At 55.2% G+C, this 17,249-nt stretch overlaps 1 protein-coding gene across 2 annotated transcripts; it reads left to right on the top strand.

Moving 5' to 3' along the window:
- The first annotated feature begins 1,430 nt into the window (after window positions 1–1,430).
- Slc7a10 (solute carrier family 7 member 10) lies at window positions 1,431–16,910 on the top strand. Of its 2 annotated transcripts, XM_052761618.1 has the most exons (11): window positions 1,432–1,710; window positions 10,772–10,976; window positions 12,779–12,930; window positions 13,138–13,263; window positions 13,338–13,491; window positions 14,212–14,335; window positions 14,417–14,520; window positions 14,820–14,916; window positions 15,160–15,309; window positions 15,863–16,040; window positions 16,299–16,910. In XM_052761618.1, the coding sequence occupies exons 1-11, from the start codon at window positions 1,542–1,544 to the stop codon at window positions 16,430–16,432; spliced, it is 1,593 nt and encodes a 530-aa protein (XP_052617578.1). In that variant the 5' UTR covers window positions 1,432–1,541; the 3' UTR covers window positions 16,433–16,910. The 2 variants fall into 2 exon arrangements, with proteins under 2 accessions (XP_052617579.1, XP_052617578.1); XM_052761619.1 differs by lacking the exon at window positions 15,160–15,309 and having other exon boundaries at window positions 1,431–1,710.
- The last annotated feature ends 339 nt before the right edge of the window (window positions 16,911–17,249 follow it).

Genomic DNA, 17,249 nt, shown 5'->3' with positions numbered 1-17,249 from the left:
AGTGTCGTGGGGATCAGGACCACTCTTCCACCCCACCCTGAGCGAGGTTCCTTTAAGAGAGCCGCTTAACGGGGGGCGCGTCTCTGGGGCGGGAGGCAGAGGCCGCCAAGAATGCTGGGCTCCGTCGGGAGTGCGAAGGATGAAGCTCTGCCTGGTGGTTTCCCCCTCCCGGTGCCCCCAGAGTCCGCCCTCTTCTATTTATCAAGTCCCCGCCCCAACTTCGAAGTTCCCTCCTGCCAGTAGAGCTGGGCCTTGGCCCAGCTCCCACCTCCATGCTCCGCCCCCAGCCCAGGCTCTTGGACTTCCGCGCTTGTTCCATCGTGGGTCCTCCCTACCCTTCCCCAGCGAGCCCTGAGGCCGCAATCGGGGGAAGGACCCGTGGCCCCGCGTGGCCTCATCCACATGCAGGGGACAGTGCGAAGCAGCGATCGCCAGCAGCACACAAAGGCTGTTCCGCCGCCGCCGGTCACACCGTGCCAGCCTCGCTCCGCCCGCCGCCCCGGTGGCCTAGACCCGCCCCGCCTCCCCCAGTGTATCTGCCCCAGGATCCGGGCTGCACCATCCGATGGCTTCCGGGAGGAGGCAGGCTCCCCTGGACCCTGGCCTCTGAGACCTCCTTGCTACCATAATTGCCCCTTTCGTGACTCCCTGGCACTTCCAGTAGCCTGCTCACCTTGGGCCATGCTGGACGCCTTGGGGCCTGGGCTAAAGTCCTAGTCCACTGAGCCCTGACTCTGGACCTTTGTAGAGAAAGGAGTCTGCGGTGGGGACATAAGGTTGGACTCTAAAGGAATTTAGAGAGGCTGGGATGGATTTGGTGATGGTGGAGACTGTCCCAAACTCCCAGGATAGCCTGGGGCTCCCTAAGTGACCTCTAGGGTCTCTGAGGTCTTCATCTCTCCACCAGCCTTTGACCTCTAGAATTGTTCTAGGGACAGCCCCCACTCACCCTGACTTGACCACCAGACACAGTCAGAACCCTTGGAGGCCAGGCAGCTGTCAGAAAAAGTTTGCACCGAGGCCCTGCCACTGTGAGGTAACTTGCCTCTGGGTGGCACTTTCATATGTGCTATGCCCACCATCACTAATGAGGCAGGAGGGATTTAAAAAGTGCATGTCGTGGCATGCAGCACCCCCCACCCCGCGTGCCTTGCATAGACTCCTTGAGGGCAGGGACAGTCCGGTCTTTGAGCTTTGCTCCCCCACCTCACCCAAGGCTGGTTGTAGCCCCTTGGTTCCCTCAACTAGGAAGTCCTTCCTAACTCTGATCCAAGTCCCTTTCTGTCTCCCCAGGCTAGGGTTGGGGGGAAAGGGGAGTTCCCTTTAAGGGCGGTGGGGGAGGGGGCTGCCGGCGGGCCCTCCTTCCGTCCCTCCCTGGATCCAGCGGCTCTGGGGGCCCCCGGGGGCCCGGGCCCCGTGCCAGCGCATGCGCCCGCCTGTGGGCGCTGTCCCGGGCTGCGAGGGCCGCGAGCGCACCAACAGACGGACCGACCGACGGACTGGCGGCGGGCCGGACGGACGGGGTAGCGCAGGGAGCTGGGATGAGGCGGGACAGCGACATGACAGGCCACATACAGCAGCCTGGCGGGCGCGGGAACCCCGGCCCTGCACCCTCGCCTTCCCCGGGCCCTGGACCCGGCCCGGGCACCTCGGAGCGGGTGGCGCTCAAGAAAGAGATCGGGCTGGTGAGCGCTTGCACCATCATCATCGGTGAGCGGGGCGCACACAGGGTGGGAGGCTCTTGGGGACACCCTTGGTTTCCCCCCCCTCACAAGGACCCTAAGACCCCAGGGGCAAAGAACCCCTTTGAGCACCTGCTGCTGTGGCTGAGGGTACACTTGACCCTACTCGGAACGGATCTGGCAGAGTAGACACAGGTCCTCTGGCTCCCGCCTCCCCAATCTCTCTGGAAATTTGTGCCTGTAAGTGGCTCGGCAGAGGTGGGGGTGGGGAGGGGGCGCTGTCCTTGTTGCAACCTCCCCTGGCCTTCACTTCCCTGTGGGCTTCGTCAAGACAATTACCCTATTCCCATCTGGGAAATAATGGCTGGGGCTGCTTTTAGTGGCAAGTTCTGGGCTGCAGGGCAGGCTGTCTGCATCCCTACTGTGGGGGGTGGGGTTCAAGCGCCAGAGCAATGAAGCCGTCTGTTCTTGGAAAGCAGGAAAGACTGTGGGTAAATGGGCAGGTAGAGCCTAAACCGAGCGAAAATGGCCTCCGAGCCATCCTTCCCGGCAGCTGTGGCGACAGAATCCAGGGAGAGGCAGGAGTGGCCAGAGCCATGAGAACAGCCATGGGCAGACTAAGCCTCCGGGGGAGCTCCCATTCAGTCCTGGGACCTGAGGGGGTGCCCTTGTGGCCTGGTGGCATCTGAGGGGGTGCTCTCATGGCCTGGCTATCTTGTTCTCCCTACAGATGGGGCTTTCTGGGTAGGAAGAACACTCAGAGACAAGGACAGTGATGGTAGCACACCTCTGTCCCTTGACTCCTGGAGAACTGGGCTAACCCTCCTGGGAGGGACCTTTTCTGTCCCCCTGTGCCCAGGGGTTGAGGGTCTAAAAGATCAATAATTGGGGCCTTGACTGTCCTCTTCCCCGGCCAGTGGGAGCTGCAGTCACAGTATTGCCCTTCTGCCCTTTGACCCCTGAAGATGGAGAAAGGCTGAAGGGCTCATTGGGGCAGGCAGGGGTCTTCACCTCTTCCTACTTCATGCCCCTCCATGAGAAACTCCAGCTGGAGAGATGTAGTGTCCCTTGGATACCCACCGCACTCATACCCAGAGTCACCCAGTGTGAACCCAGTTCTGGACAGTTCCATCATCTTGCCCTCTAGAATGGTCCTGATGATACCCTAGGAAGCCCTCCCTGCCTGGCTGCCTAATAATAGGAAGAGTTGAGTCGGGGGCTTGGCCCAAGAGTACTGGTTAGAGCTTTGCCTCCAGCCAACACCCTTTGCAGGGGCTGCACTCCCCCACAAAAGGGGAAGCCTGTGTGTCCATGGTGCACTAGGAGTCAAGAGGCTGCCCGTGAGTGGGGCTTGCCGGAGAGGTTCGGAGAGAGAGAGACAAACCCTGGCGTCCATGTAGTACATATTACCCCCTGTTACTATCGTATCCTCAAGGAAGTCCGAGGCTGCCAGAGCTCCATCCCTCTAGAAGAGGGTGTGGGAGTAGAAGAGGCAAGCTCCGCCATCTTGTTCCTTCTTCAGCACAGGCTTTGGAGGAACTGTGCCCCAGAGCCTGGGTCTGGCCTGCCAGCTCCCTTCACCTTTCAGCCTGTTCTTGCTTCATGGCTCCCCCTTGGCCTCCAGAAGCTGAAGGCTGAGGAGGGTGAAAGTCAACTGGGCTAACCAAGAATGCTAGATGTGGGAACAACCCTCAAATGATTCTCCCTGGCCCGTGGGCCAGGCTCAGGGAGCGCTGAAGAGTTCCAGCCAAGACACTGGAGCAGGCAGTGGAGAAACCAGAGGAGGAGGCCAGATCTGCACCTCCTGATTTCCCAAGCGTCCCCTTCCTTTCATACAACATACTTCCCCCACAACTTGACTCCCAGTCCTGGGTGCACCTGCTTCTTCTCCATTCCTAACTCGGGAAGCTTGGTCAAAGTCAGAAGTCTCCACAGTCATGTTTTAACATACAAATCTGGAAAAAGTCACCCCCTTGTCTGGGAGTGACCTATCTTTATCGGTTAGCTGTTACTCACTGGATATTTCCAAAATGTTCAGTGGTTCCTGCCATAGATTCTGTATTCATTCCTCAATATGTCATCAGCCTCATCCAGGCGGAGAAGTGAGGCTTTTGGGAATGGGAGATATGGGCGATGGGTTGTAGAGAGCATGAGACTGCACCTCGACTGTAGGACAGTGCTCACAGCCAAAAAAAAAAAAAAACAAGCAAGCCTGGAGAGGACGAGGCAGGAAAGGAACAGCCAGCTGGGGCAGGACTGTGTGTGACACCCGGGCATCAGATATCTGTTCAGAGTACCACTTCACGTCCACCCTGTGGGACAGCAAGTTTTGCACCCATTACACAGATGGAAAAACTGAGGTTGAGAGTTACATGGCACTGTTCACAACTGGTGAGCTCAGAATTTGGATTCAGGTTTCCAGTGTCTTTTGTGAGATGGAGGCTTGGCAAAAATGAAGGCCTGACTCAACCCTTTTGATGGGGGACATCTGGGCACTGAGTCAGGTAAACTGAGATCTCCCTCCACTAGGTAGTAACAGAGCCAGGAAAGTCAGCCCTTCCTGTGGCTATGTACACAGGGTCTCTTATCCTGCCGTGGAGACCTTAGCTACCCCCTCACACAGTCCACACAGCGTGCCCAAGCCCAACAGACCCAGTCACTGTGGCTTTGCTGCCCAGGTCACCCCATCCTCCTCCTGGGACTCAAGTGTCTAGCTCATGTGGGTATTTGAAAGTCAGGCCCAAATGTCTGCAGCTACATGAGGGGCTAGTGCATGAACCCCATCTTTCTAGAGGCCAGTCCCTGTCATGCAGCTCTCCACATTCTCATCCACAATCTCCAGGGCCGTAAGTAAATGGGTCTCTGCGGACACTCTTCCTTACAGGTCCTGAGGATACCCAAGCCCTGCCTACAAACAAAGAAACTGAGGCCCTAGGGCTGCAACCTGATCAAGACTGGATGTCCTTAGGAGAGTGTAGGACACCATTGGAAGTCAGGGCAACAGCAGGCACAAGGCTGAGCGTCTCTTGGCCCCAGAGATACTCATGCACCCATTCAACAGTGCCAGGCGGGTTAGACATCCAGCGAGGGACAAGGCAGGCTGGTCCCTCTGTGAGGGCTGATGCTCCAGTACAGTCAGTCAGCACACAGAATAAACAACCAGGCATGCAGGCTGTGGCCATGAGAAGTATCGGGACCAGACGACTGAGGCAGGAAGGGGGGCAGGTTGTGTTGGGGCAGGGGGGAGTCCGGTAGGACTTGGTGGTGAGTTGTGAGCTATATGGCAAAGACTTTGCCTTTTTTCCTTTAGGAGGTGGGAGCTGGGGGGGTGGTGACCTGAGAAAAGATGGATTGGAACTTAGGAGGAGAGGCTATGGGGATAAAGGTTACAGAAGGGAGGCCAGGCAGGAAGCCACTTGGACAGAGGCAATAGTGGCTCCAGATGGGGCAGCGGTGGAGGGCTGACAGGAAGTTCAGTTCTGGATGTGTTTGTGATAGACTGGACACGAGGGCAAGAGGGGAGGGTCCAGGGTGACAGAGGTGGTGGGCTGAGCAATTGGGAAGATGTTTTGTCTCTGACTGGTCAGGACAACTTCAGAAAGGATCAGATCCACAGAAGGGGGAGGAAGTTGGGAGTTCTGTTTGGAGTTACGTGGAAGAGGCTAGCTAGTGGGAAGTTTGTGGCCTAGGCTGAATTTAGTAGGAGGTCCCTGCTCCAGTTACAAATTTGGGAGTTGCCATCGGGGGCAGGATGAAATTTCCAAGGGACTGATTATAGAAATAAGCATGGTCCAGGGCCCAGGACTGAGCCCTGGGCACCCAGTGGTTAGAAGTTAGGCTTAAGATGGAGGAGCTGCAAAGAATTCCAAGAAAGAGAGCATGGAGGTATGCACCTGTCACCCCTGTGCTCCAGAGGATCATGAGTTCAAGAGCAGCCTGGGCTACATATTCAGACTTTGCTCAAACAAACAACAACTACATAAAATCCCTGGGAAACTAACATTTCAGGAGCCTGGCTGGGATGCTGAGTGAGCAGCATGCAGGGACCTGCCACATAACACCATTTAATTGTGGAGGATGTGGGCTGGGGCTGGAGGGTTAGGGTTAGTATCTTAGAGTTTGTTAGTGACCATGACAAGTCTGGGCCTGGAGACCAGGTGCTGGCAAGCATGCTGGGCTTGATGGGACTAGATTGTGAAGGCCAAACCGAGAGGTCTCCACCTATCTGCTCATCCTCTCTCCAGAGGAAAGTGGGTTAAGTTGGAGGTGCACGCTGGCTCATTAGCAACCCAGGGCACGTCCTGGATGTCCCCACTCATTTCCTTAGTATCCTACCAAGACCTCAGTGGGGCCACTGTCACACCAGAGAAGGACACACACTTACTAGAAAGTCCTGGGAAGAGAGGGCAGACTTCACCCAGGTCTCAGCAAAGTTCTGCATGTCACCTCAGGTTGTTGAGGTCCCTCTGGGAATTGGGTCTCCAGAGGAAAAGCTGTGTGGGGCACAGGGATCTCCTGGGTTTAAACAAACAGTGAGATCCATAAGTACTTCGCTTGGCAACTGATGCGCCAGCCAAAGCATGCCAATGTCTAGGTATTATTAAGGAATCCCTTTACAGCCTTCCTCCAGGGCTATGTGAATGAGGCGGGATCAGATTCTCGGGGCCCAAATGGGTAACCTGGAGAGAGATCTGGGGGTGGCGCTGCTTCAGAAAGTCTGGTGACTAGGGCTGTCCACAACAGCAGGGGACAGGGAGCCTGATCAGGATCAAGATCCTAAACAAGGTGCTTCCTCTCTGACCAAGTCAGATCAGACCATCTCTCTGCTGACCTCTAGCCCTGGGGCCACACTAGCAGATGGAAACTGAGTCCCAGAAGAAAGCACTTGCTAGACGTACAATCCTGCATGTGTTTCTAAGGATAGGGATGTTGCCAGTGTCAGGACCTCCCTGTCCCTTCTCAATCAGACTGTGTGTACACACACACACACACACACACACACACACACACACACACACACACACACGTTCTCAGGCCATGGGCAAGCAAGTAGCTCATTCTGCAGACTTGACCTCCACAGTCTACCCCTGTGACCTCTGTGGTCTGCAACTGCCTCCCAGAAATAGGTCAGCAAGCACCGCAGCAGCAGCAGCCGCAGGGAACAATGGTCCTTTCTTCATTCCTCCTGGAGGCAAGTAAGCCCCATCAGGCCAAACATCTTAATGTGATAAAACCACCCAGAGAAAGCACAAGGAATGGGGGTGGGGGAGACTTGAGGGTCCTCCCACCTGCCTGCCTGGGAGGATCAACAAGAACCAGAGAACAGTTGTCCCATTGAATGGACAGGAATGTTGAGGCCTCGGGATCCACATCTTTCTGGTTGTCAGTCAGATGCCCACCCAAGCATTCTGTAATATCTTCATCTTATATCTTCATACCTTGGTCCTGTTGGGCCCTGGGTCCCACCCTCTCCTCCTCCTCCTCCTCCTCTCTTTTCCTCCTCCTTTCCCTCCTTCCTCCTCTTCCTCCTCCTCCTCCTCCAATGCAGAATTCCTCAAGAGCTGGTTAGTCCATTGCACATCCTTTCCGTAAGACAGATCTACTGGGTTTGAACGAGGGATCAGAGTTCTTAACCTACCACTGGTAGAAAAACAAAACAAAACAAAAAAACAACTCCAAAACAATGGATCTTGATCTCAATCTGTGGGTCATGACCCCTTTGACAAACTTCTATCTCCAAAAATATTTATATTACAATTCATAACAGTAGCAAAATTACAGTTATGAAGCAGCAATGAAAATAATTGTATGGTTGGGGGTCACCACCACATGAGGAACTGTATTAAAGGGTCATGGCATTAGGAAGCTTGAGGACCACTGCTCTAAAACATCAGCTCTAGGGACCCTCCCCACATCCATTATCATTCAGGTACTTAGAATCACCCTCCTTAGCCCTGCCCTCAGCATCCTTCTGCCCACCACCTTGCGGCTGGCTGCATCCATCCCACCACACGGTGCCCAGAGCATCCATCAAAGATCATGGTTTCTTTACCACTTTCAAGCATGACCCTGGAGCAGGCGCTGCAGGTTGTCCTGGCAGAGCTCTCTGATTCCCCCCAGGACCTCAGAGACACATGGTCCTCGGAGCCACATGAGAGAGGTTCTGGGTGGTAGCCTGAAGCCATGAGTCCAAAACAGTCGTGCACCTCCACCCATTCCCAGGCCAGCACCGGGGTCTCAGCCACGTGGTTCAGGGTTAGGGATGCAGCCCTGACCCCGAAGACCCTGTGTGAGGCAGGGCTTCCCCAGGGACTGTCCACATGTCAGACTGAGTTGTGCAGAGCAATGGGGTCTCTACAGGAGGAGGGTGCCTCAGAACCTTGGATGCCCCCAGCTCCACCATACTCATCTCCTTCCAAGGCCACCCAGCCCCCGCTGGCTTCAGACTTCACTGGCTTTTGGCAAATCCTGTTCCGCCAGGTCCTGAGAACTCCTGCCGGATGGAGCAGACTCAAAGGTTCTTTACAAACCCAACAGCCCACCCAGGCCTTGTGCCCCTTGTCTGAGATATGGAAGGTGGCTCCTCCCCAGCTTCCCCAACTCCAGCCCCATTCCCAGAAAGGGGATCAGGGTTACAGCTTACCTCTGGGGATTGAGACACAGGAATTATTCCATCCTTATCTGGATGTATTTAGGGCTCCTGGGATGTGACCAGAACACCAAGTAGGGCGTCGTGGCTGTCCAGACTGGAAATCTGTGTCGGCCGGGGGTGGGGGTGAGGGATGGCAGGGTAGACCTGGAGTGAATGCAGATTGGCAACCACAGCCATGTCCTCTGCCAGCCCCGCCTGTGGACCTGACAGGTGAAGTAAGCAGACTACACACACACACACACACACACACACACACTGCCCTGCTAGGAGGGGGCTGAGCTGATGGCCCCACCAGTGCTAGCATTTTCTTACATGTAGCCAGTGACTGGAAGTCTTTACTGTGGGCAGGCTCTAGTGCTCATCCTGGGGTTTGGACGGGGGCTAGTGCTCATCCTGGGGTTTGGACGGGGGCTAGTGCTCATCCTGGGGTTTGGAGGGGGACTAGTGCTCATCCTGGGGTTTGGACGGGGGCTAGTGCTCATCCTGGGGTTTGGACGGGGGCTAGTGCTCATCCTGGGGTTTGGACGGGGGCTAGTGCTCATCCTGGGGTTTGGACGGGGACTAGTGCTCATCCTGGGGTTTGGTCAGGGACTAGTGCTCATTCTGGGGGTTTGGGGGGGAACTAGTGTGCAGCCTGGGGTTTGGACAGGGACTAGTGCTCATCCTGGGGTTTGGACAGGGGCTAGTGCTCATCCTGGGGTTTGGAGGGGGACTAGTGCTCATCCTGGGGTTTGGACGGGGGCTAGTGCTCATCCTGGGGTTTGGAGGGGGACTAGTGCTCATCCTGGGCTTTTCCCCACCGGTGGTTTAGACACAGACTACTGACCCTCTGCTGCCCATTACACAATGTAAAAGGCTTTGGGCTCCCCACTCACCTTGCCAGACAGGTCTGTAAAATGGCCTATTGCAAAGAGCGCAGGCATGGAGCCCTCCTCTGGCTCACAGCTTGGTGTCCTTACTGGGACCTTCACCAGCAGGCTGTGGGGCACCTGCCTTCACTCAGCCCTGGGCCCTGCACTGGAGCTCACTGCAGGTGCCAAGGGAACTAGCAGATGACCAGTCATCCTGATGCCCGTGAGGCCTCCAGGTGTGGACGCAAAGGATGGCGACTCCTCTGTCAGATGGAGACAGAAGTTTCTGTTTATTGCTGGTGTGGGTGTCTGTGGAGAGCGGCAGGGTCCTGAGGCTTCATGCAAGGGGAAGCTGCTGGGGCTCTGGAAGGGCTGCCTGGTGCAAAGGCCTCGTCCACTCATCCATAGAGTAGGGAATACAACTGTGGGCTCTGGATGTCTGGGAAGGGAGTCTGGTCCACCACTTCCGGGGATGTTCAAAGGTCCACAGAGCAGACTCTGGAATAAACGGGATTCTCAGCATCCGTTTAATCTCATACTTCTCAGCAGAAAGAGCAGGGTAGGGCCATGTTTGGGTATTGTGGGATTCAGCACCTGCAGTGAGCAGGGTGCAGGGCTGAGTGAAGGCAGGTGCCCCACTGCCTGCTGGTGGAGATGCCAGGCTGTGAGCCAGATGAAGGCTCAATGCCTGTCTGCACTCTCTGAGCCTTTACAATGGGCCATTTTACAGACTGGCCTGGCAAGGCAAGTGGAGAGCACAAGGCCTCTGAGCCCCAGCTAGGGTTGGCAGTCTGTATTCAGACTCCAGGCAGGACAAGAATCTCGGGTATGGCCTGTCCCAACCCTGCTGTATCGGCTGCTGACAGCCTCTAATGCCCATTGCCCTCCCTCACCCCACCGACCCTTGCCCAGCACTTAAACATGTTAATAGCACCAGGTCTTAGGGTGGGTGGGGGTCTGTGTTCATGGCCTGGGTTCTAAGTCCCCAAAGGAAAATAGAATATGAAGAAAGCGAGTAAGAATAAGGCTGCTTTGGGGCAGCACGTTGGTTAGATCACTACTCTTCAAGATGCCCGGTGAGTTTGGACTCTGGCCAATAGGAGAAGGGCAGGCAGATGAAAGACAGGTCAAGATCTTGCCGGGGGAGGCCAGCTCTGGCCAGCAGGTAGGAGGGTAACAGATGGCTAGAGCTGAGGGCCTGAGCCAGAGTGTGCCCAGAGAATGTGGATTACAGATCGATGCCCATTCTCTGCCATTGCTCAGATGTCTGGGACACCTTCCTCTCACCTGGAGTGGAAGCCGGGGAATAGGAGAACTCAGGAACCAGTTCTGGCAGTGGGCCTGGCTAGCTGGGCAAGGTGCCATTCCCCATGCCAGAGATAGAGAAAAGCCAACGGTGACCCCAGAATGGGCCTGCCCAGATCCAAGAGGCTCAGTGACAGCCCATGCCTCCAGATCACCTGTCTGCGCTCCTCCTGAGTTTAGACAGGCTTCCTTCATCACTGAAGTGTCTTGGGCCTCTGCCCCCCAGGAAGCCTGAGCTATTGACTGGTCCTCAGTCTGACGGCCCCTGTCTCTCTCCACAGGAAACATCATTGGCTCAGGCATCTTCATCTCACCCAAAGGTGTCCTGGAACACTCGGGCTCCGTGGGTTTGGCCCTCTTCGTCTGGGTCCTGGGTGGGGGCGTGACAGCTCTGGGCTCTCTCTGCTATGCAGAGCTGGGCGTCGCCATCCCCAAGTCTGGTGGGGACTACGCCTATGTCACTGAGATCTTCGGGGGCCTGGCTGGGTGAGTGAAACTCTGGCAGGGCAGGGGATGCGCTCTCTACTGTGGAGTAGGGGTGGATGAAAATGGTGGCTGGGGGTGGCTGGCAGCCTTCCACAGCTAGAGTGGGTGGCACCAATGCCCGCTCCATTTCTCTGGTATCAGACCCTTGCCCTCTCTGGGCTTCCTTTATCTTATTATTTTCTCTTACTCTGGTATTCTGGGACAGTCTTACTATGTAACGCACATTGACCTTAAACTCACAATCCTCCTGCATGTATCTCCCCACTGGGATCACAGGCCTGATGGAAAAAGGGCACCCACTTCTGTGTCTCCTTTTAAATGGAATGTCCTTTCCGTTTATGGAGGGAGGGATGCTTACTCTCTGAAGCCACTAGAGGATGCTAGCACGCTGGTAAGGAGGGTCTTTATTCTAGTCAAGCTGTCTACTGTAAGTGGAGAGAGGACAGCCATGGTGTGTCCTCCCATGTAATTCACCTGTTTGAGCGCACACACACACACACACACACACACACACACACACACACACACACACACGTTGTCCCCAACCTCAAGTTTTTCACAGAGCAGAGCAGAACAATCCCTTGAATGGGATTCAACCTAGAAGACCCTTATTTTGAGGGTGTGGCAAAGGTCAGTAGCTATGCGGCAGAGAATGGGGTGCACACCATGTAGGGAAACCCCATTTACACCGCCTTGTTAAAAAAGGATATGGTTTTTATCAGCCCCCTTAGCAAGGAGAGCATCCTTCCATGGCTCTGAGAGCATGGTCAGAGAATGGTCTGCCCAGGGAGTCTGTCTGCTATGGGTAGGGGCTAGGCCAGGTTCATAGCAGGATTGGAGGAGATGGGGGATTGAAATTGCTGTAGTTGTCTAGACAAGTTCAACGAAGATTCTTAAGGTCCCAGCCTACCCCAGGAGGACATGGTGTGTCATGAGGGTCAGGTAGGTGCAGCAGGGGTGACACAAACTGTCCCATTTCAAAGGCTCCAGAGATGATGGTCTTAGTAATAGAGAAGGAGAGTCTTGGGACAGGACTTGTATTATTGTGGAGGTCTGTGGCATGCTGAAGGAGGTGCTCAGTCGGGTCTTGGGTAGAAGGTCTAGGACACACAAAAGCAGAAGTCTGTTACTGTGGGTCTGGAGATAATCCTCAGGGAGAGGGTGAGAGAAAAGGGGACTCCAGGGACTCCACTTCATGGGCAACCAGAATGCAAGAATGAACAGAGGGGATGGACTGTTGATCTGTAATGCCTGAGAAGCTGAGGAGTTGGGTTATGCAAAAAGCTGGTGGGGGGTGTGTGGATCAAAGGTGAGGATTGAGAGGCATGTCCCAAGGGACTTTTCACCCTCAATGGTGAGCCAGGAGCTAGCTAACACCATTCCCAAGGGTGTGGGCAGGACCACCTCTCTGGATGAAGGCAGTCCTTGAGCATAACCTAAGCTGAGAGTCCCAGGCTCCCACGGGATACTGCAAAGGTGAGGTTCTGGGATAAGGGACATAAGTCACTCTCCTTCCAAAGTCAACACAGGAACATTGCTCACCATCAACCATCTTAATCCACAAAGTGCTGAGAGCCCCAGATGATGCTATAGCTTGAGGGCTGGGATTTGCCTGCCTAGGCTCAGGGGGCAGCCTGGGATCAATTTCCAATTGTTCCAATACCCACCTCCCCAGCCTCTGGCAGTCCACCAGCTCTGGGGGGCTGGTCCTCATCTGTCCCAGACCCTCCCGTCTGGGCCAGGCAGGTGTAGGTAGGAGAACTGAGGGTGCCCTATACCGTGCTGGCCCTCACTGCCTACAGATTCCTCCTGCTCTGGAGTGCTGTCCTCATCATGTACCCCACCAGCCTGGCTGTCATCTCCATGACCTTCTCCAACTATGTGCTTCAGCCTGTCTTTCCCAACTGTATTCCCCCGGCCACAGCCTCTCGAGTACTCTCCATGGCCTGCCTGAGTGAGTGTCTTTGAGCCTCCGTCCCCACAGAGGCTGGCTGCCCCACCCCCATGACACTCTCTGTGCACTCCGCTGGGAGGAAGGTGGAGTGGGACCCCCACCTGCTGTCACCTGTAACATCTACCTGGAGCCCCAGGGTGCTGGCTGCTGAAGAGTCTGTTCCCCTTGTTGTCTGGCCTCAGGTGCCCACACCCCTTTCTTCCCTAGTGCTCCTGACATGGGTGAACAGCTCCAGTGTGCGCTGGGCCACACGCATCCAGGATATCTTCACCGGCGGGAAGCTGTTGGCACTGGCACTCATCATTGGTGTTGGCTTTGTCCAGATCTTCCAAGGTAGAACCAGGGTGGGAGCATTGGAGAGAATTTGGGGGGGGGCGGTGCTAACCCCTGACATCTGGACTCCCCAGGACACTTTGAAGAGCTGAGGCCCACCAATGCCTTCACGTTCTGGATGACACCGTCCGTGGGTCACCTGGCCCTGGCTTTCCTGCAAGGTTCTTTTGCCTTCAGTGGCTGGAACTTCCTCAACTACGTCACCGAGGAGCTGGTTGACCCTCGCAAGTGAGTGACGCACCTGGCCAGGCACTGGCAGGAAAGCAGTGCTCCTCACAGATCTGCTGGTACCCAAGGCTCAGACTGGCCATCCGATGACCACACTTGCTGCTATGACAACAGGCTCGAAGGAGAGTCCTGAGGCCATGTTCTTCCCTGTCTGCAGCTGCAGCTGGGCCCCTCCTGGGACCTTGGAAAGACTTGAATATCATCATGCTGCTGTGTTTAGTGATTTACATTTGGTCCAAAATGATCCATATGCACACAACATGGCTCTGAAGGATAGAGGAGCCTGTGGTATTCTATCTGATGCTCAGCCAGAGGCCTTGGCAGGGACAGCGGCAGCTGAGGGGCAGGGGTTTGTGGAGAATCCCCAGGGAGACCTCAGACCTGAGGGCTGAGCTCTGAAGGCATTTGAGATTTTCTAGGCTGACTTTGGCTCTATGCATTTTTTTCTTTCTACCCAGACATTAATTAGATCCTGCCCTCAGGGGATGACATGTCCTCATCCCAGTGGCCTCTGTCCCTCATTCTGTGCTCAGACAGGGGTTTGGGGGAAAGGCAGACGCAATATGTGCCTGTCCCCAGCAGCAATGCTGTTTCCTTTCCTGCCTGAAGCCGCGCCCCCTCCCCCAGCAGTCGCAGATGAGACTCTAAGGTTCCCCCCCACACTGTGTCCCCAGCGCCTCCTCCTTGGACGGGAACTGACACTCTAATCTCTGTCCCCAGAAATCTACCTCGCGCCATCTTCATTTCCATCCCTCTGGTCACCTTCGTGTACACATTCACCAATGTTGCCTACTTCACCGCCATGTCCCCCCAGGAGCTGCTGTCTTCCAATGCAGTGGCTGTGGTGAGTGGGGACCTCAGCCCTCTCTGCAGCCCCCACCCCATCCCCAGCCTCATACCTGGCCTCTCTTCTGTGCCCATGCAGACCTTCGGTGAGAAGTTGCTGGGCTACTTTTCGTGGGTCATGCCTGTCTCTGTGGCACTGTCTACTTTTGGAGGGATCAATGGCTACCTGTTCACCTCATCCAGGTGACTGGACTGAGGGAAGGGGAGAGGATGGTATTGGCAAGACTAGGTAGGAACCTTGCTGGGTGCAGGCTACGCTAGGGACCATGGGAAGGGAAAGCTGAGGCAATGAACTCTCCAGTAACAAATATCTGAACCTAATCCTGAGGTAAAGAAAGCCAGGAGACAGACTACATGAGGAGAGCTGGTAGGGCCTGGAGGGCAGAGTGCAGAGGTCAAAGGTGACAGCTGGGTTCTAGCAAGCCACAGAGAAGCTCCAACGCCAGGCTCTGGTCCTTATCCATCTCCCTCCCTGTATCTAGGCTGTGCTTCTCTGGAGCCCGAGAAGGACACTTGCCCAGCTTGCTGGCCATGATCCATGTCAGACGCTGTACCCCAATCCCTGCCCTCCTCGTCTGTGTAAGTTTGGGAACCTGACCAGCCAGAGCACATAGCCAGAGACATCTAGCAATGGGTGGTTGTTGTTGTTGTTGTTTTAAATAATGGCAAAAACTCATATTTTTGAGTTTTTTGAGCCATGGAGGGTGGGAAAGGGCTGGGACTTCCCTGACCTCCTGACCTGAGTGGGAAGGCCCAGAGCAGCCTGCAGGGATGGCCAGAAGCAGGTGGGAGGCCAGCTGTCAGCCCTCGGTCCTCTCCCAGTGCGGGGCCACAGCGGTCATCATGCTCGTGGGTGACACATACACACTCATCAACTATGTGTCCTTCATCAACTACCTCTGCTACGGAGTCACTATCCTGGGCCTGCTCGTGCTGCGCTGGAGGCGGCCAGCACTCCACAGGCCCATCAAGGTGAGGCTGGAAATAACCAGGACCAAGTTGAGCATCAGAGGCAGGTGTGGGTGACAACGACCAGGACTACAGCATTTGCAGAGCACAGGGCTTCCCATGCACTGACATATTCTCTCCTCAAAACCCCAGGAAGCATGTGCTTTTAATATTCCCAGTCCACAGACAGGGACAATGAGACCAAGGTCACATGGACTGCCAGTGACAGAGCCTGGCATTCTCATGATCTCACATGAAAGAGTGACAGAAAAGCCCCCATCTGTATATAAATCCTGAAGATTTCCTGAAATACGAAGCACCAAAAACAGTTGAGCTGCAGCCAAATGCAAACGGCAATAGATAGCTCAGCACTGCTCAAATAGACAGTCTCAGCAGTTCAGCCAACTGGTCAACCCAGGAGCTGCTCCCCAGTGCACTGGGCTGCAGCCAGCGGGGCCAATGCAGGCCCCAGTTCCCAAGAGATGGAGAAAGTGCCTCTGATCCCCAGGGTGGTTCGGGAAGGAGAGCTAGGGCGATGCCCCTTCCCCGGTGCTCCTGTCCATCCTTTCTCTGTTAGGTGAACCTCCTCATTCCTGTTGCGTACTTGGTGTTCTGGGCATTCCTACTGGTCTTCAGCTTCATCTCGGAGCCCATGGTCTGTGGGGTCGGTGTCATCATCATCCTCACTGGGGTCCCCATCTTCTTCCTGGGAGTGTTCTGGAGAAGCAAACCAAAGTGTGTGCACAGACTCACAGGTGAGCCGCCACCATGCCTCTTGGGGGGAGGGTGGGCATCTCTTTGATCCCACCCCAGAACAAGGGCCTTCGACCAGCCTGGCTAGTGACAAAGGACCCAGTGACCTCCCTCAAAATCCCTGCTACATGGAGATGTGGCCAGGATCCATCTGCAAAGGAAGCGACTCCCTGCCTAAAGAAGGTGTCTGGAGTTAGGGTCATCCTTGTCTCAAAGGATCAACCATGATCTATCTGTCTGTCTTATCTGTCTGTTCTTAGAGTCTATGACACGCTGGGGCCAGGAGCTGTGTTTCGTGGTTTACCCCCAGGGCTCTCTGGAGGAGGAGGAAAATGGCCCCATGGGCCAGCCCTCCCCATTGCCCATCACGGACAAGTCCTTGAAGACACAATGAGACCTTGTAGAGACTGAAACAGCTGATTCTGTTTACATGTTGTTTATTGAGGAGGGTTTTGTGTTTTGTTTGTTTTAAAAAAATTTTTTTCTGGAAAAAAAAGAGAGAGAGAGAGAGATACGACCCTTAGAGGCCTATTGTAAGGGACTGGCCACTCTGGGGTCAGGCCTCCTGCCTTAGCACTGCCCTGCTAGCTTCTCCCAAAAAGCCTGTAAATAAACAGGGCTGGTTGTTGCTGTGTGCAAGGGGAGTCCGGGGGACTCAGCATGGCATACTGGTTGCTACTTAGGAAGGTACTATGGAGGAAGTTTTCTGGTGAGTTTTGCTGCTGGAACCTGAGGCTGGCTCCGTGGGACCCATAGGAGACAGTGAGACTCCATCTGTGACCCTCCATCCCACCTTGAGCTCAGCCACCCAGAATAACCCAGAAATCCCTAGCTGGGACTATCCTTCCCATAAATCACCAAAGTGAATGCTACCACTTCTGATAGCACAGCGTTGCCCTTGCTTTGGGCGGGGAAACCGAGGCTCTGAAGCAGGACAGGATAGATGTTACCATTGTCACTCAGTACCTTAGCTTCTGTATCCTGAGAAAGCATAGAATGGCCTCTGTCATGGTCATCCTCTCTCATATTTTCAGTCTTACCGTTATGCTTAGGGATTGACCCAGCAGCCAGTGGGCAAAGGGCCCCAGCCCAGCCAGGCCCATGCTGTCACCAAAGGCATGAGGATGGGACAGAAGTCACTAACCCATCTCCCCCAGGGGCCCTGTGGGGAAGGGTGAATAACGCACTCACCATGAATGAGGTCCAACACC

The sequence above is a fragment of the Peromyscus californicus genome, unplaced genomic scaffold (assembly GCF_007827085.1).
Source record: "Peromyscus californicus insignis strain IS unplaced genomic scaffold, ASM782708v3 Scaffold_4__1_contigs__length_199733344, whole genome shotgun sequence".
NCBI lineage: Eukaryota > Metazoa > Chordata > Mammalia > Rodentia > Cricetidae > Peromyscus > Peromyscus californicus.
This window is presented reverse-complemented; position numbering and strand designations above follow the sequence as displayed.